Source organism: Trachurus trachurus (genome assembly GCF_905171665.1).
Source record: "Trachurus trachurus genome assembly, chromosome: 4".
Lineage (NCBI taxonomy): Eukaryota > Metazoa > Chordata > Actinopteri > Carangiformes > Carangidae > Trachurus > Trachurus trachurus.
Genome location: NC_139898.1, coordinates 22,220,431 through 22,241,109, shown reverse-complemented (window position 1 = coordinate 22,241,109; position 20,679 = coordinate 22,220,431). Strand labels below are relative to the sequence as shown.

Below are 20,679 nucleotides of genomic sequence, written 5' to 3'. Positions count from 1 at the left end.
TTGTTGCATTTAACTTGTCTGTAATGGTTCAATATCTGTGGCAAACTAGAAAGCTCTGGATATTTTCTGCAGCATTCAGGTATTTATAAACTGAACCTCGCTTTGGTTGGGGACTGGATTTTGTTCCACACAGTCAGCCGAAAGGTTGATGCACACTCTTCACGCTTCACCATTGAATAAAGCTGGGTCTGATAAATTCAACTGAGATTGCCTTCAAACAAGGGGCAACAGCAGTTAAGAAAACCAATGCATATACATCAAATAGGTAGCTTTAATAGCTGTAAAGAAGAAAAAAAACATGAAGATTTAGTAAGCCCAGTCTACAAACCAAAATGTTTTTATTTACTTTTATTGATGCCATATTTAATAAGCACAAGAATTGCGGTTTAAATGCGTGTTATTATGTGTTTTTTCTCGATGTTTTTCAAATTATTATTTTTTAACTCCTCCAAACCTAGTTAAATAATGATATGAAGACTGTTCCTTCGGTTACGACATTTTTGACAGCTATATGCGCGCGTGTGTGTACGTACGTAGCCTATTTCATCTTAATCTTTGTGTCCCGGTTACTGAATTTTCAGTTGTACGTGAATAACTAAAATTTTCTTTTAAAAAGTCTGTCTCTGGCGAATGAATAAATAAGGTGCACTGTTTCAGTCATGTGCAGGTTTACAGCATGGTTGCACCAAGCAGCCTACTAAATAACACATCCATGTGGTTGACAGGAGAAGCTGTGGCGTCATATTTCCGCGCCGCGTGTCTTCTTGCAGCTGCGGTGGAGGACATCGAGCATGGGACACCTTGGAAGTTTATGTTTTATAGTCGTTACTGTTTCGTGGCTTCACATCCCAGGTAAGTTTCTTTACAGTGTGTGGGTGTGTGAGAGATGAGCAGTCCTCGCGTGTCCTCTTTTATCTCTGGAAAGCGGAAGGATCTGACGTAGAGTTTACACACGGACAGACAGATCCGCCTCTCAGTTTGAATGAAGTCAGTTTACAATGGAAACTGCACTGAATTGGCTCTTAACTTGTTATATTATGTTTAGTTTAATTTAGTTTAGCGTGTGCGAAATGTTTCCAATGGAAAGGTGCAAAAATTAAATTGCAAAGCAGTCTGTGTTCAGATGTCATTGGACTCCTTTGCAATGTTTTGCTACACATGCGCAAAGCATTTTGGGTATTTCACGTAAATGTCATATTTCTACATACTTTATTTGCATATTGAGTAGTGTAACAGTACAGTGCAATACAGTTATTATTATTACATCATTGCATTTTGCTCGTATGATCGTTAATAGGTTGCAGCTGGTGTAGCATGGGGCATCCCATTTTATGTATCTGTGCTTTGGCTATATGTTTTTTGTTTTGTTTTGTTTTTATTGTGTGTGGTGGCAATTATTTGATTGTCTGTATCTCTTGAACGCCCAGGACGAATTTCTCCACTCAATAAAGGCTTATCTCATCTTCACACACCATCAGCAATAGTGATTTGTATGTATTTCTATGCAGTTTTGATGTTTTTAATACACATAATGTGATAGAACATGTGTGAGGAGAGCAAAACTGCTATGAAAAGATGCATTTCATCCATTTATTAGATAAATTAAGTATTTTCCTAAAAGCATAATGTCAATGGTGTAATAATGTAGCTTAAAAAACAGACTGAACATATGGCCACTGTGTTTTTGTTGGCTTGTGCTCATGTCATTTGTTCATCAGTTCAAATATTTATCATAAAATGCACATTAAATGTTCTTCATTGTGTTTCAAACGTAATATTCGGCGTAGAACTATATTATTATTTTATTGTCCTTTTATGATGCCTTTGATTATCAGCTGACGTCTTACATACACACACATGCGCTTCCACCTGTTTCAGGTACAACGGTCCACTCTCTGCCTGCCTGCCACGAGCAGCTGGAGTTCAGGTGCAGCAATGGTTCGTGTATCTCGAGGCTGAAGTTGTGTGATGGTCACACCGACTGTGGGGATGGTTCAGATGAACATCACTGCAGTGAGTACCATGTTGACAATGTGATTTCCTCCCATATTCATGTTGCATTGGGTTTAACAAGCACTTATTAAGATGCAGTTACACATAATTGACAAAAACCTGGCATTTCTTCACAGTTAAATTCGGTAGGCATGTAGAAAATGTAGCAATTTCTGGCAAGGAAAAGCAGATTTCAACAGCAAAGCAATACCAAATGCTGCACATAAAACATAAAAGGGCAATACGATGGCAATTAAATAAACACATGGTAGTTTTTAAATTGCCATAAATACCTTATGTCTAATGCAAAGCAAGTTTTTTTAAAAATGAGTCAGTGACAGATTATCTCAAATTTTTATTTCATGAAAAGCAGTGATGATTAAAATTACTTGAAACAGAGTTGGAGCAGCAGACCATACTCTCACATATGTGGTTAAATACACCAAATGCTTCCTCCTCATAATAACTAGTGATTGATTAACTAAAATATATGTTTAGGTACCATAGAGAGAGCTATAGGCAGATAGGCAGGATGTGGATGGATAGCTGCAGTCTGAGTTATTTAACAATAGGAAGGGGTTAATACAAGCTTGAAGTCACCCAGTCCTGACACACAGGTGAGAGTGGAGCCATGTGAAAGCAGAAACTGACACAGAAGTTTGAAAGCATTACTCTGAAAGTCTTTGAACAGCAGAGGTCACTTAAGGTGCGTTGTCATTAGCTCAGCACCATTCTTACATTAATAATGATAATAAATTATAGATATTATCATTTTACAGGGGGCCGTAAAAGAGCACAATGACTGCCACAGGTGGTTGTGTCAGATTTTTCCCAGCTCCGACTTGTCAGTGGCATCATTACAACACAAATGGTGTCAAACACAGTCAGAAAATCTAATGTGTGTTCAAATGCCCTTTTACCTACAGTTGTTATTTGACTCAACACACAGTATTGTGTAACAGAGTCTCAGCTGATTATATCTGATTATGTATGTAACACAGAGGTGTGTTTAGCTCTGTTGGGCTCAAAGCATTACAACTGCGACTGACAAATTTTGCTATTTGTTTTGCCATAGTGTTGATTTTGAACTACTGTGTCTCGTTATTGCTTGTTTTAATCATTTCAATTCTCAAATTCCTGTGTTACAAATAGTACGCCTCATTTTGGTGAGGAAAAGTACCAGTTGAAGTCATTAGGGACTCTAATATTGAATTCCAGACGGACTTAGTAATCGACATAACCTGTAAGCTGCAAAGAAAAACCCCAGCAGGAGAAAAAGTTCTAAAAGGATTTACTGTTATCTGTGGGTTGAAACTAAACATCGCTGATGCAGGTATAAGCACTGGCAGTGTTGCTTAGCCGGCAGAGACATGAGACTTGGATCTGAAATCCCCTGGTCTGACTGTCTGCCAGGAAAATGTAGCACAAGATATTTACTTACTCTCTCTGCTTCTCAGAGCTGCAGCACTCAGCAGCAGTGGACTCTGCTGCACTGGAGCTCAGTGGGGGGAAAGTTAATGGGTACCGGTAAATAGAAAAAGGAAAATGATCTCTCACTGATAACAAAACAACACTGTCCAGTACAGTTCAGTTCAGATTTCTATTTGATTTTTGCTCCAGTTCTGGCGCAACCGCAAACCACTCACACTTGGTTCTCCTGTCCAATGGTTGTGAAAGTTTTATGGCACGTAGAAGTCATGAAAGATGTAATGGCTCCTTCTGTATTTTTTGGCAGACAACGTTGTTATTGTTAAGTTTTGAAAGTTGTGATTTTATGAAGACATATGTTTCATTAGGCTCAAAGCGTTCAGAGCCCGCTGAAACAGAAACAAATCAAGTCAAACTATGCTACTGCTACTACTACTAATACTACTAATACTACTACAGTATATACTGTATTTTTCAGGGCTGTAGCTCATGCTGTGTGGCAGCTGTTACACTTTTGGATTTAATTTAAACTAGGAATGCACAATAACTATCGGTACAGATAATTATCGGCCAAAATACAGATCAAGTCTCATAATTATAGTAAATTATAATTAGTCAACATTGTCTTGATTTCGTTCATTTTTAGTCCGTTTGCCTCCTAAGTTGATTTGAAACAATAATAAATATTGATTTCAAATAGTAATAACTGTTCTTGTTTTTGTTGTGATTACAGTAGTGATGTTGGATACAGTATTCAGTTAAGTTAAGTCAGAGGCAGAGCTATAATATTATACTCATCTTAGCCTTTCTTAACTTTAGGTGTGTATATAAATACATGCAATACAATATGCACTATTAAAAAATGTTGCTATATCGGTGGAGTTATCGTCCATCCCATATTCAATTAAAATGACTGCTTTTTGTGTTCGATTCCACCACTCGCATGACCACCTCAGAAAAAAAACAAGTTCCGTCCATGCTGATCACAATTTATATTGTTATATTAGTCTTTGCACTGTGGTTTGGAAAACAGCAGGTTTGATTTCAGTCTCTGATTAAACCAAACACATGATCCGGGCGCATATTACCAGATAATATGATTCAGATAAAATAAAACTTTGTTACTCTCCCTGAAACTGGACAGAGTAGAAATCAGATGGGATAACTCCAGGTGTATATTGTAAACATCCAGTCATTTAGTCTGTATTCGTAATAAAACCTCAGAGGATTCACTGCTGTGTCTCTCACTCTTTACAGGTCATACAGGGTGTAAGGAAGATGAATTTTCCTGCCGCAGCGGACGGTGCATCTCTACACATTTCCTATGCAACGCTGTAGACGACTGTGGTGACCACAGCGACGAGGACTCGTGCCGAGAGGGAGAGAGAGAGGAATCGCGTGGCTTCGTCCAACCTCTACCTCGGCCCCAGACGTCTCCCACATGTGCAGCAGCAGAGTTTCAGTGTGGAAACGGCCGGTGCATCCGCCACGCCTGGAGGTGTGACGGCTCATCTGACTGCGCCGATGGCAGCGATGAGCACAACTGTCGTAAGTGACGTGATTCTGCTACTGTAAATGGAAATCTCTCACTTCTTCCACCACCACTGCAATCATATGGAAGATGCATTAACCCTGAAACAATTCACTCTGGAATATTAATTGCGTTTCAAGCATATTACTTATTCTACGCTTAATGTCCCATGAAGGAACATCTCTAGGGTGCAAGCTGGAATCACTTTCAATCAATTTCTCATAATACAGGTTAAAACAGCTGTCACTTAGATGCTCTTTGTCTGCTAAACATCTTCCATACGTCTGACCTTTTGCTCTCTCTTTTGAATATACAAGCTCTGGAAAAAAATAAGAGACCACTTTCACAAATGTTTCTTAAAAGCATATCTACATGTATGTAGAGTCATTCTTTTCTTTTCTTTTTTAAATACCAACACAAACATGAGACACTGATGAGGTCATCACCTGAACCACATCTGATTTTAGAGGAAGATTATAAAAACCACTGCTGGGATTAAACAGTGACATTATCCCACAAAAACTGATTTATAAACTCTTCCTGAGTTTAAATATTCTTGCTGTGTTGTTTAGGAATAAATATGAACATGTTTTCTTTGCATTATTATTATTATTATTATTATTATTATTATTATTATTATTATTATTATTATTATTATTATTATTATTATTATTATTATTATTCAAGGTCTGAAAAGACTTGATATTTTTTGTTATTTAGACTAGTTTAGTCATTTTCAGCCAATAAAAGCTCTAAATGACAATATTTTTATTTCAGTTTTGGGAGAAATGTTGTCGGTAGTTGATAGAATGAAACAAATTTTACTCAAACACATACCTATAAATAGTAAAACCAGAGAAACTGATAATTTTGGGAGTGGTCTCTTAATTTTTTCCAGAGCTGTATACAGTATTACCTTCAACCTGAGCCAAGCTAACCTTGACGAGATCCACATTTTGTCTGGATTGTTATAAACCAGTGCCTTGCCTCTGTTAGTATCAGGTACATGGATACCTGCTGAAGTTTTTCTCTGGTTTGAGTGAGGTCTGTTAAATTCCCTTTAAAAGAAGCAGAAAAGACACAGTTTCCCCACATACGGAGCAGCCACCAGAGGGCAGTATATCACAACTCTTTAAGTGCTGAATTGGAGGCAGTTGGACTTCTCTATTGGTCCAGTTGTTATGTCTTCAGACTGCGATGACCTGGACGACTGAGAACCTACACAGACTTTTAACACAGCTGTAGATTGTAGGGAGACTCCCAGCATCTCAGTACACGCTCCCCCCCTCATTACGCGTTACTCTATCGTCTTGTCACACAGGGTGATAAACAAATGATCTTTGTCCTTTATCAATGACCTACAGGAAATTGACATATGTAAATCTTAACTAATTTGAATGGGAGTGTCATAGATTACCGGTGTGGCGAACATGCCGTCAGCATCATCGTGCTGTGAGGGCGTTTTTTGCAGCAGCTCTGTGAATATCCTGGAGCGTCTCAGCTGGAGACTCAATCCTGAACTTTAATATAGATAGAATGAATGAAGACGTGAAGCTAATTCAGGCCAGGCAGCAGGATGCAGACAGAAACTCAAGGTTGAACATGTGGGTTTTCATGAATGATGAACATCCACTTTCTGGTCGTATCCATATGAGTTTTCACCACAGCACATTCAAAACACTCCTTGGGTCTCCGTGTTGTTCTCCATTTCAGTTTCTCTTGTTTACCACATACAAGTGTATCTCAATAAATTAGAATATAATGGAGAAGTTCATTTACGTGAGTAATTCAATCCAGAAAGTGAAACTAATGTAGATCCATTACACCCAGAATGAAATATTTCATGTCTTTATTTGTTTATTTAATTTATTTTAATTGTAATGATTAATTGTAATGATTATGGTTTGCATTAATGAAGACCTAAAGACCTCAAATTCAATATCTCAAAATATGTGAAAATTGCAAAAGACCAATTGAAAAAAAGCATTTTTAACATGGACATGTTGGCCTTCTGAAAAGTATGTCCATCTATATGCACTCAATACTTGACTTGAACTACTGGAAATTGAGTTTTCCATGATATTCTAACAACTTATTGAGATGCACCTGTATAGCAGCACAGACTGGGTGTAAAGTTGCAGTGGTTGCCCAGATGAGTGTCTTGTTTTCTGAGCCGGTTGCTCTCAGAATCAAACAGGAACTTAATGTGTGATAATGTGTGTGGTGGATTAATCTCATGTATGATCGTGTGTGTGTGTGTGTGTTTCAGATTACACTGGGCATTTTCCAACAACAGACGTGTTTAAATCTTTAAAAAAAATGGACAGAGAGATTTTTAATGTCTTTTTTTAATACTTTTATTGTTATGTATATAAAAAGAATATCTGTAGATCGAAATCATTCAACACTGTCCGTCTTGTTTGTGACTCATTTTAAAGGCTGTAAACGAAGCTTGACCTTTATATACTATACTGTATACTATACTAACATGAATCATAGATGCATTGCCGTACGGAGCCGCTGATGATGCAACGTTTGCTCCTGCAGATCAGAACGAGTGCCAGGTCGATAACGGAGGCTGCTCTCATGAGTGTGTGGACCAGTCCATGGGCTTCCACTGCCGTTGTCCTGACAACATGAGGCTGGTCGGGGACACCCAGTGTGAGGGTGAGTGGCAGCTCGTTGGAGGATGACTTATAAAGATCAGTCCTGACCCCAAACACAGGTTGTATAAGAAACAGCGAGGGTTATAGTGTTTTATAGAGGGTGGGTTCATTTTTTTGTGTTTCATTATAATATTAAAGCAGAAGTAAGCGGAATGTTTGTGTTAATATAAGTCTTAAATAGTTATATCTTCTGACAGCAATCACTTACATAGAGTGTTTGGTCCGAAACACGGGTCTGTCAGTCACTCTGCTCTGCTGTAAGCCGAGGAGAAAACTTTCCTTGTATCCTACAACCTTTATCCAATGAGGAGAGAGAACGGCATAAAGGGGCGGTCCTCTCTGTGTGTGCAGCCAAGGAATGCGTGTGAATGTGGTGACGTAGGGACGAGGGCGGGGACTGCTAACTCCATCGGCTGACAAGAAGTTAGCCAAAACGACCGGATCGCTTACTTCTGCTTTATAAAGTATCCATGGTGTACGGTGCTGCTGTGAAGTTCAGCTCTGTGCACTTGGAAAATTCATTTTCAACTATGCATTCTGTCATGCAGATGTTGACATGTGCCTGGAGACAGATGTGTGTGATCAGCTGTGTGTTCACGTCAACGGCAGCCTCGTGTGCGACTGTCTCCGTGGCTACAACATGAACCCAACAACCAGGGAGTGTGAGGCCAAAGGTGAGAAACTAATGGTGTATGTGTAGCCACCTAGTACAAACAATATGAGGGTTGTTTCATGCTCTAATGTTTAATCCGAGCACCTCTGCTTTTACATTCAAATAATTAACTAACCCACCTGGTTTAGGGTTTCTTTGTGCAAATTAAAATAGAGGAACTGTTTGTATAGTGTGAGAGAGTTTCAGTTCTGCTGCAAATGTGTCAGAGTAGATTTGCATACAAGATGACCATTTTTCGTTACACTGTGCAAACCTGAATCTTCTGTTTGTGTCAGGGCTCTGTTAACTCATCAGTCAGGCTCTGTGTAGTTTGCATGGGCTGGCTGATTAATTCAGCCTCAGAAGAGTGACTACCCTCACAGACTAAAAATAAGTCTGTGTTGATTTTCACACAGATGTGTGACTTGCATTGCACGAACAAAATGAAAGCTGATCTAGCATCACAAACCTATGTGAAATCTTTTGCTTCTTAATCTCAGCCTTAGTTGTGTGTGCAGGTGTGAGCAGGACAATACAGCAGACAACAGAGTCAGACCAATTTTACAAAACTTTTTTTTTTTTTGAAACAATGTCCGCTGCATGTTCTCCTGTTGTTTGTCAGAGTGCAGTGAAAAGTTGGAGTTGTAAACTAACATCATGTCCTGTGGAGCTGCTCAACAGTCCAGTCATTTTTGAATGATGTCTGAACTTAACATATAATTTATGTATATATTTACTTGTTCAAAAATTCTATAAAAATATTTATAGCAGCAAGAAAAAAATGCCATCACATGTAAATGGCTTCATGTAATTAAAGTTAGTTAGTTAATTAGTTAGTTAGTTTTATTTGTCCAGTTTTAGTAATTAAATTGCTACTTTTTTGTTTTAATGGGTGACGCCTGGCAACAAGTTGTTTCTTTTTTACATACTTATCTTTCAGAGATCTCCTCTGTTCAGTTGTATTAAAACTTCATTAAAACTCCTAAAAAAAGGAGTAGAGTGTTTGTATGGTCAAACTTAACTTTATAATGTCAATAAATTAAAGGCAGAACCAGTCGATGACAGAGGATACCCATCAAATTGAACAGAAGCCAAAACAAATCAACTTGCCACTGATATAAGATAAGACATTTTTAGGAAACGTATTGAAATACCATCTTTCATCAGTGGCAAGTTAATTAGTTTTGGTTTCTGTTCTGTTTTACTTCAATCTTATCTTGATGTTTTTTGTTTTTGTTCTTTCTCTGTGTATGTTTTCAGGAGATAAGGCTCAGGTGGTTCTCACCTCTTCTAAAGGAATGCGTTGGCTGAGTACTGATGGGAAAGAGAACAAGGAAGTGGCTCCACGTTTACCAGGACCAGGACCTGTGGCGGCCTTGGTCTCCAACAGGACGCTGTACCTGGCCCCGCAGGGACGAGGCTCCATATACAGGTAACCAGAGTGCTGCCTCCTCCAAACGCCTTCTCCTTTACCGAACTATAGAAGGATTTGAAAACACATGATCTGTAATGATCCTCGCCATCCAATTTAACCACTTATCATCTGGTTAGTAAGATAATTTAGTAGGGAATTGACATGAGACATGAATTTCAAGGTGGCTTAAATAAAAAATGAAATGTTGCAAGCTTAAGATTTTTTTTCTCTTATGTCCAAGACAAATTTCTCCCAAGGGAGACAATAAAAGCAACTAAACTAAACTAAACTAATTAAACATAGAGTGATCACCAAAGTAATTATAATTCATATCAAATTTGTTTCATGGCGATCAGTCCAATGGCTTTTGAAATATTTCCCTTAAAACAAAGAATGACAACCAAATGTTGGGGGATCACTACAGACACTGACATCCTCTGGGGAATCTGAATGTTAGTTCTCATTTTTGTGGTAATACATCCAAGGTATTTCAGTTTCAACCAAATTTGTGTATCCCACTCACACCGTCATGCCTCCAGAGCAAAGGTCTTTGGTTTCCTTTTTACTTACAATCTTAACAGGACAAGCAAACATCTTTTCATCTGTGGATGTTTTCTCAGGGTGTCCATGGATGCAGATCCACAGGATGCCGTGCCGGTGCTGAAAGTTAAAGGCTCAGTGTCCGGCCTGGCTGTGGACTGGATCCACCAGCTCCTCTACTGGACCAGCACAGAGAGCGGTTCTGTTGGCGTCGGCCTGCTGGACGGCTCCACACAGCGTCAGCTCATCACAGGGCTGGACAAACCTTCTGCAGTGGCTGTGGATCCTCTGCAGGGGTAAGAAATTAAATGAATAATAAACTACATTATAAAGTTAGTCAAAGCCAAAGAAGGTCAGTATAATTAAAGCTTCAGCTTTCGTCTTTAAACTAAATGCAATGTTTGTTTTGAAGGTTTTTCCTAAGTTGTTTTATGAGCTGACATGAGTTAGGAGAGCAAACACAAGACCTGTTCATATCTGTCTGAAATGTATTATTTGTGTTTTTTGAAGTGCTTTTAGTGCTTCTCATGTTGGATTCCGAGATCTGAGTTTTTGTTCATACATTATGAGCCTTTTGGTTCTCCACTCATACAATACGTTCTGCGTGTTTTGTTTTTTTTTTGTTTTTTTTTTACAAAATTTGAATAACATATACACAAATTCAAGCTTAATGAAGAACAATAAAAAGAATAGGATTAAGAAAGGAATAATATTTTGAATTGACTGCTTTTGCTTTCTCAGGTTGCTCTTTTGGGCTCAACGTGGCAGCGTACCAAAGATTGAGAGATCCGGCCTTGACGGACAGGACAGAATGACTCTGGTCACTTCCTCATTACGCCGCCCTGTCGCCCTCTCTCTGGGTATGTGCTGATTTATGGTACAGAACCTTTCGAGTATCTGCGGAGCTGGTAGAAAGTTTCAAAATTAGTATTCCTTCCATTCCATTTTTCATTATTGTTTAATTATTTTCCTATGTTATTGTTTTTAAACTGTAACAAATTTGATCATATGTGGGTGAGGTTTTAATATGCACTTTTGGGTTTCATACCTCCCCTTTGCACATCCCAGTCATGTTGATTGTTCATGTTGTTTTTTATGATATTGTTTGTGCTAAATGAAAAAAATAATAATAATAATAATAATTTCTCTTAAGTATACTGTCAAATCTATCAAAGTTTGTGTTCCTATTTTAAACCGGGAAAGTGTGTATATATAAATTCACTTTATACTGAGGTTTGAGGGCCGACCGTCCTCACAATTAAGTTGAGTGTATTTGAATATACAGGTAATACTCAGAAAATTTGAATATCGTGAAAACGTTCATTCATTTAAGTAATTCAACTTAAAAGGTGAAATGAATATATTATTTAGACTCATAACAGGCATTGCAAGATATTTCAAGCTTTTATTTGTTAGAATTTTGATTATTATGGCTTACAGCTTATGAAAACCCCAAAATCAGAATCTCAAAAAATTTGAATATCGTGAAAAAGTTCAATGTTGTAGCTCAAATTGTCAGCCAATTAATCCAAAACACCTGCAAAGGGTTCCTGAGCCTTTAAAAGCTCTCTGTCTGGTTCAGTACAGTTCGCAATCATGGGGAAGTGAATGAACTTTTTCACGATATTCTAATTTTCTGAGTATTACCTGTATCTCAAAGTCCCTCAGAGTGATCGGTTTTTGTATTCATGTTTTTTTGTTGTTGCTTTTTTTTGTTGCCAGATGTGCCTCGCCAGCTGCTGTACTGGGTGGATCAGGGAATGAGGAGCATCTCCAGGATAAATCTAGAAGGCCGTGACCGGAAAACAGTGGTGGAGTCAAACGGTTACCTGGACCGTCCCTTTGGCCTGGCTGTGTTTGAGGTAAAACAACACAGAGGGTTGATATCTGGATAAACGTGCCTTTTACCTAGTGTAGTGCATGCTGGCACAGCCTTTTGCGGTCCATGAGCTGGAAAACAGTGGGTGGATGTGGGTGTGAGTCAAAGAAACAAAGCAAACACCTCAACAAACATAATAACAGAACGGAGTACACTTCTGTCATCTTCTTATGTTTAACAGTGGAGTAAAGGTTTTTGTTGCTTCTTGGAAACATTTAATATGGGCGATGGGAAACCTTAGAAATGACATATTAGGCACTTAAAATACAGTATGTAGAACCCGAAACACAAAGACAAAATGAAATATCAGATAAAAACAATATTGAAAGCAATGAAATGAACACAAACATCAGCTTTACAAATCCTTTAAGGAGGGAAGCTGATATGTTGGGCCTGGACGGCAGATGGTGTGTTTTGTTGAGAGACACTGATTATAAACAAATTTTTACTTTATTTACTTTATTTCTTTATTTGAATGGGACAGTGCACATTAATGGACAAAAACATGTAAATGTGCCAGATTATAGCAAGGCGCTAGTTTCCGTCCGGAGTCTCATAGACATAAAAACAGTTCAATAACAGTACACATAATAATGTGGACAACACAAAAATACAAAAAGGCAACTATGACAATGAAGAACATATTGACAAACACATTCCACAGGTAGGGGGACCATAAGAGTTTGGTTCTCGGAGAAGAGCTGGGTTAAAGTGACAAGTGCTAAGGTGAAAAAGTGCATAGGTACCAGGTTGTATTGCACGATGCCCTATAAGAGTATAAGTGCTAGATAGTATTGCACAAGGCCCTAAAGTGCACATCAGTTTAAAATGCCAGGTTGTATTGCATGATGCCCATTACACCCAGTTGCACAAGCAGAAGTGTGTAGATATTGCACAAAATGTAATACATAATTGTATTATGTATTACATATTATGTATTACATATTATTATTATTATTATTATTATTATTATTATTATTATTATTATTATTATTATTATTATTATTATGTTTTCCCATTTTGTGTCGTGAAAATTGCAAATTGCTGTTAAGTGTCCACGTGTTTTCATCCAGGGTTTCGTGTACTGGAGTGAAGAGGTTACGCGCTCCATCTGTCGAGCAAACAAACACAATGGTACGCAACTTAAAGTGCTGCGGACAGACATCACGTCTCCAGGAGGCGTGGTCATCGTTCAACCTGTTCTTCAACCAAACGGTACGACCAACCGTAAGCAAATATTTTTTCTTTTCAAGCACTTTCTGCTAGAGGTGCTGGAAACCAGCCTATCGCCGCCACATCACCTCACAATTATAGAGTTGAACGTATTCTGCTCATGTTTTTAGGGCCTTCTGTGTGTGGACGTCCCGGGACGATGTGTCGCCATAAGTGCGCTGTCACCCTGCTGTCCGAGAGGCCAGAGTTCAGCTGCATCCTCCCTGAAACGGGACAAAACAAGTCTCAAGAAACGGCTGCTATCTCCCGCTCAGTGCCTGCATCAACTCTGCCTGACCCTACTTTTGCAGGAATCCTCTCTCTTATCGGTAACCATCTGTTATCAAATTGTTGAAATGCAACCCGCGCTTATCTTTGCCGAGTACTTTAACCCCCTTGTCACACTGGGCAGGTCCACAGGAGCCATAAAAACAAACAGAAGTTTAGTAGCTCTTTGACAATGTTGAGGTTGTTACTTGCACACTTTTACTGTAATAGTAATACATGTTTAAATATTTAATCTACATACAACATACCGGTAAGTAAATACTGGTGTAATTTTGTCCCTGGAGCTGAACGCAGTCACAGTTTCCCAGCTGCTTTCCAGCCCATATACATGTGATGTCACTTCACACTGTGATGTTGACGCGGTCACTCCCCTCTGAATCATGAGCATGCAACACCCAACATTAGTGTAGAGCAGCTGCTTCCACACACACAGACTGAAACAAACCATTGTGAATATAAAAGAAGTCGAATGAAACGGTTGTCCTCTTTGACGGCTCTTTCAAAAATAGGCCCAGTATGTTTATTACATTATTTACTTATCTATATTTACCCAGAGTTTCCTCCAAATGGACAGTGCTTTGTATGAATCCCACTGGACTTCTTCAAGGTCCTTTGATTTTCCTGCCAGTGTTTCAGTCTGAGCAGCCGCCCGTTTTGGCTGCTCAGAGGAGGTCGGGGTGGAGGGGCTGTGTGAAGAGTTGACGTCAGCCCTCTGTTAGCTGCAGAAAGTGACTGTGTGTTTGTGTGTGTGTGTGTGTGTGTGTGTGTGTCTGTGTGTCCCAGTGTTTCTCAGTTTGCTGCTGGTGGGAATGGCGGTGTGGTGGTGGAGGGAGGAGTGCAGCCCGTCCAGATCTCTCACTGTGCAGAGCTTCTCACTCAAAGAGTCCCAGGACCCGCTCATCATCCAGGGGCCACCCACGTGTCCAAACTCATGCCCCACCAAGGTAAGAGAAGTTTGTAAATACACACACACAAATGTAAACAAGAGATACTGTACCATTCATTCAGCTGCACATATTTACAGTTGACATGCATACAGTAAATATTTATAACAGATGTTAGTTTTTCACAGCAAGGTAATTTTAGAGGCTCAAATAGGCAACACGATTTTTTTTCAAGATTTATTTTGAAGAAGTGAAAATCACAAGTTCACTTCTAGTTTTAGTTCTTTTACATAAGATCCGATCACACCAAGTGATTTTGAGCAGTGCACAGTACTGGATATCTATTGTTATATAGAAATATGCACAATTTCAAATAAATGTATTGTTTAAGTTGTTTATTATCAGCAGGATAAACCCCTTGAGTTGTCGCAACTCGTTTTCGAGGGGGTCCTACGCACCTCACATCAACATAAAACACAACTCATCACAATACAATAAAAGGATACAGAACAATACAATAAAAAAATTAAATAAAGTACACACATAAAAAGGAAACAGGACAGACATACAGAAATCAATCAGACAAGTTGCAACCGGGTTTGGACAGGTATTCAGTAAGATGTGGTGACAGATTCAATGAAAGCATGAACAAGTTATTCCAAGATGTGAAGACGGGGCATGATTAAAGCAATTAAGAGATGGAGAAGATCTGATAAACATGGGTAGGTGATAACAGTCATTTGGTCCTCTGAACATAAATGCTTTTCTATCGGTTGTTTTTCTGGTATGCTGCTTTATCTTGACAAAAAAAGAACATGAGGAACACTTACATTATTGGCATGAGACTATTCAGATTTGTAGATTTTCAGCTTCAGCAGAAATTAGTTTTTTTAAACAAAGATATATGAATGAATGAAACTTCATTTTAAACAGTTGTTTTCTAAATACGATGGGTAGAACATGCATGTTGCCCTGTGAAGACTGCGGTGCAGGGCTGAGGCTTTGAAAGGAGTACCAGGAGGTCAGACTGAGGCAGATCGTAAGTGACAAAGAGGATTAAACAGGGCGACTGTTGTTGACAAATATTAACCTTCCTATTAAAACAGTATCCAAATAATGACCCAGTCTGGTGGTAGCGTTGTATTTTTTGGGGAGGGAGGGGCATCTTCACACCTATAGAGCCCATTGTCTGTGGCCTGAACCACTGGAGGAGGATATTGTAATCTTTGAGCATTTGGTCAATGGTTGGGCTTCTGTTCAGAAAAAGTTAAAGCAGAAGTAAGCGATATTTTTGTGTTAATATAAGTCTTAGGTATATCTTCCGACAGCAATCACTTACATAGAGTGCTTGGACCGAAACACGGGTCTGTCAGTCACTCTGCTCTGCTCTGAGCCGAGGAGAAAACTTTTCTCGTATCCTACAAGTTTTATCCAATGAGGAGAGAGAACGGCATGAAGGGCTGTGTGTGCAGCCAAGGGATGCGCCTGAATGTGGTGACGTAGGGACGAAGACCAATAGATCCATGACGAGGGCGGGGGCTGCTAACTCCATTGGCTGACAAGAAGTTATGGTGCGTTCAAGGCAGCCCGTAACTCGTGTTTTTCCGACCTGTGAAGTCGTACCAGTTCGATCTGGTACGAGTTCACGGGTCAGAAGTTACGAGTGGCCGTTATAGTGACTTTCACAGGTAAAACAGGTCGGAAAAACACGAGTGGGTTGCCTAGAACGCTACAAAGTCGTAAGTCGTGACTTGAAGCTGTAATTTACGGTTTCAAAAGCCTGCCTGGAACGCAGCATTAGCCAAAACGACCGGATCGCTTACTTCTGCTTTAAATATCCCAGAGAAACCAAATGCATCATTACATAACTGGAGTAGGAACTAGGCGGTAAATGCAGGAGGCCTGTCCCATGGTCTGGATCATGTAAATCAACCTGGGGAAATGATGGGAAGGCAGGAGGAAACTCATGACCTGTGTGTAGTTCATGTTGTGTAAGTAGGTGAATGATCATATCATTTATCTCTCGTGTTATCCCGTTTTTATCTGTTTCTGCGGTGGGTCAGACGGGGAAAAACACAGATAATGCGTGACAACAGGACATGGGGGAGAATTAACCTTGTGAATAACAATCAGAAAGAGAAAAACAAAGGGCTTCCAGTTGTCATGTCCAGCTGTAAAAGATTATATCATAATGTTATTTATAACCCCAAGAACCCAGTGTGATGCTGGTTTCCTTTTCCCTAAAACCGCTGCGTGTCCTCTGGTGACGGCCTTATGACGTGCAGTGTGTAAACTAAGCCGTGTTTTCTCCTCTGCCAGGAAACTCTTCTTAAGCTGGACTTGGACGGCGAATGAAGGTGCGACACAGTCGGTCAGCTCACTGGGCTTCACCTGGTTTGATCTCAACATGCCACCACGCCGCCGGCTGATCGCCCTGCCGTGTCCTGTCTCCCTGTGGAGGTTAAGTCTCTGAGGAAATGACTCGGTGGTAAATATGTGAGCCGAGGGGAAAAGCCCTTCAGTCATCCTACTGCTGTAGTATTACCATAAGCTCTGGTGGCTCTACAGCAGTTTACGCCTTATTGATGAGCATGGCCAGGAAAGCTGTGAGTAGCAGTGAACAAGCATCCATCATCATTTCTGAATACAGTGTTGCCTTATTTTTTAAAACCCTGTTGCCAAGCATTTTGCTCAACAGGTTGCCTGCTGTGTAATAGATCCTGAAGGTCACCAAGATAAACAGTGGGAAAGATAAACTGTCAAGATTGGATGTTAAACAAATTAATTAATGATTTAATCAATTAGTTTATCTGCAACAAATGAATTGGCAAGTGTGAGAATTTTCTGCTTTTCTTTTATTTCAGTTGATAAGACAAAACAAGTAATTGGATGGCACTGCGGAGTGGTGATAAACTCAGTATATTATTTATTAAAGATTATATTTCAGTATTATTTGAGTTTCATAGACAAAACTGTCTGAGACTTGAGGAGATGATTCCTTCTAGTCATGGTGTAGATTTTTATTTCATTTCCTTTCTCACTTTACTTTTGAATGTTTATTGGCATTCCTACGGAAGCCGAGAACGGCCAGGTCCGTATACATTTTTTTTATTACCGTTTTCTCGTGATAACGACTTATTATTTCGTTATCTCGAGATAACAAAGTCCGTTTTCTCGTGATAACGAATTAATTTATTTCGTTATCTCGAGATAACAAAGACCGTTTTCTCGTGATAACGAAATAATCATAGAATGTGTCGTTGACATGGTTGCCTAGCAACAGGAGGCTACTGTTCAGCTCGAGCATGGGGCAGTTAACTTCAGTCCAGAGCGATAGATATAACATCTATCTATCGCTCTGCTTCAGTCTACTCTACTCACTGGTGTGATTATTGTCCACACCAGTTGTCAACAATAACTTACCAGTAAGTTACACTTAACGTTAGTTTGTATAACGTCACTGTGCTGGGTTTATTTAAGGGGCTACCGGCGGTGGTCCCATCTATCCTGTTTCAGCTAAGCTAACGTTAGCTACTGGCTGCTGCTGTCAGAAATCATCTCGAACCATCAGACACCTGTTGCCTGCGACCACTGACATGTAGGCTAATGTTAATTTGGCAAGACAGCAGTGTTCATGAGCTTTATCTGAGCAGCAACTAGCTAACATTACCTTAGCTGAAGCTGCCATAACGTAGTCAACTCTCATGTGTTTATGCTAAGTTAACCTGTAGCCCCTTAAATAAACCCAGCTCAGTAAACAAACTAACGTTAAGTGTAACTTACCGGTACTTCATTGTTGACAGCTCCTCAGAGCAGAGCAGACTAACGTTAGTGGCAGCTCTTGAAGGCTGAAATCAGGATGATGTGATCACATTAATCAGCTCACTGATTTGAGTTCTACACATGGTTCTGGGCAATTATCCCACGAAAAACATCTATTCTGTTACGTTAGATCTGTAGATGTGTAGTGTTTCCAACAGACTCGCTTTAGTAGCCTCCTGCTACGAACATACAGCGGCTAACCAGCTGCTACTTCCCCGTAAGCAGAAGCGATTGCACCGGGGAAACATGTTGCTAGGCAACCATGTCAACGACACATTCTATGATTATTTCGTTATCACGAGAAAACGGTCTTTGTTATCTCGAGATAACGAAATTAATTAATTCGTTATCACGAGAAAACGGACTTTGTTATCTCGAGATAACGAAATAATAAGTCGTTATCACGAGAAAACGATAATAAAAAAAATATTATGGACGTGGCCGTTCTCGGCTTCCGTACATTCCCTATTATTATTATTTTCTTTTTTTTTTGGCAGCATTATGAATGTAGGATCTATTTTCTCATAAACAATTAAGTTTTACTTGTTTGGTCTTCAGGATTTTGACATTGATTTTGACTTGATTGGTCAGCCTGAGACCTTAGACGGTCAACAAGATGCTGTATTGCATTAAGAATTTACGTTGCCTTTTGCCCGGACTGCACCCACCTTCAAAATCTGCCTTCATTTTGATATCAACTAGACACCTGTTTAGTTTTGCGACTGAATCTTGCACAGGTTTGTCAAAATTTGTTCACAGACAAGTACCGTAAACACATATCAAAACTAGCACATACACTAACAAATACAAGCAAGCCGCTTGCCGTTTCTACCAGGTCTTGAATATCTTTGGAGGTATTTATCTTTGTATCCGAGTATTGGACAGCATGTGCACAAGGTAATTTCTTTAAGATGTAAGGTACTGTAAAACTTGAGAGGATGTGATGATTAATGCAACAATGATGCAAAAGTTCAGTTCAAGTGACCTTTTATAGTTTGATTAAAAAGATCTGAGCTCTAGGTTTGATCCTCACACGGGACCTCAGCAATATTATTACGACATCTGGAATATTGGTAACACCCTTTTGATCAATACATCCATCAGTCAAACTCCAGGCTTTTACTGGGTAACTGCTGCTTAATTCAGCTTCATGGATGGTGACTTGTCCTTAAATGTCTTGACAGAAATGATCAGATAGCAGAGCACAATTCTCTGTTTCCTATTGGATATGACACAAATAGATATGACACTGTATTAGAAATGTGAAGCTGGTTATTGTAGCTTCGCATTAGCACTGGAAACAGGGAAACGGTTAACATTACTCAGTCCAAAGGAATGAAAAGCCGCCTTCCAGTACCTCTTTAGTTGAAAGGAAAGATAGAGGAGTTAAGTTTTGTTTGTTTAACTGCAATAATACTGTTCATGTAATAGGGGTGAGCGGTGTGAGTAAAGAGAGGGTTGGTTGTAGGATTTGTTTGAATGCTATCTTAGCGCTGGTGCTACAATGGGAACAAATGTGTTTTTGACAAGTTAAATGGTTTTGTGTTTGTGTAAATCCTGCTTGGAGCTGGTGTGAATGTGCCTCGCCTTGTTTGAATCTAGTCTCTTTGTATTTTGGGGTTTGATAAACTGAAAAAAAAGGAAAAAAAATCTATTGTGACTAGCTGGGAGGTAATTCTGTAAGTGTGCTGAAACGTTTTCAGTTTAGTGTTCATATTTATTTTTAAGAAATAGTTTTATTTATTTTTGAGAAGCTTTAGAGTTACTGCGTTTGCACCGTGGATCAATCTGTTAAATGCTGTAAATGAATTAAATATATATAAATATTTTATGTTTTTCTCCTTTATATTTGTGTCCATCATCTGGTATCACACAATAAAGAAACAAACATATTTAGTTTAACCACTGTTTAAGCAGGCTATGACTACCTGATTGCTGTCCTACACTCTGTGTTAGAAATGAACCTTGAACACCACCTTGAGTGAGTCTTAAGTTTCCTGCAACAGCCTTGTCACAAATTTCTTTGGACGTTTGGCCCAGTGGAACATTAAGGCCCGTTAAGCTTCTGGCAGACTACGGCACATTTGACAACTGTTCAAAGAGGTCAGTGATTTCTTCCTTAATGTTCATGAAATCTTTGCTGATTGTTACAACAAAAACATTTTGATTTGCCCCTGAGTGTTAATGTTTACAGTTTGGGTGTGCTATGTGTTTACACAGCGTTACACTAAATCTGACCTGATTAGTCGGATAGTTGTGAGGTCAAGTCAGCAGAAGGAGAGATCAGACGCAATCAATTAAGGTGAGTAAGCTACCGCCAAATGGTTTGTGTTAATGGAGAGTCAGATACTAATACTTCTAATCCAGTCTA

The 20,679-nt window shown here is 39.3% G+C and overlaps 1 protein-coding gene across 2 annotated transcripts; it reads left to right on the top strand.

Moving 5' to 3' along the window:
* Positions 1-762: 762 nt before the first annotated feature.
* On the top strand, positions 763-17,549 carry LOC310984692 (low-density lipoprotein receptor-related protein 8-like). 2 transcript variants are annotated; one of them, XM_083969998.1, is made up of 13 exons: positions 763-852; positions 1,879-2,013; positions 4,678-4,968; positions 7,499-7,618; positions 8,166-8,291; positions 9,530-9,701; positions 10,304-10,519; positions 10,965-11,083; positions 11,946-12,085; positions 13,176-13,317; positions 13,446-13,643; positions 14,386-14,546; positions 16,806-17,549. In XM_083969998.1, the coding sequence occupies exons 1-13, from the start codon at positions 792-794 to the stop codon at positions 16,839-16,841; spliced, it is 1,917 nt and encodes a 638-aa protein (XP_083826124.1). In that variant the 5' UTR covers positions 763-791; the 3' UTR covers positions 16,842-17,549. The 2 variants fall into 2 exon arrangements, with proteins under 2 accessions (XP_083826124.1, XP_083826123.1); XM_083969997.1 differs by having other exon boundaries at positions 13,176-13,329.
* Positions 17,550-20,679: the final 3,130 nt, after the last annotated feature.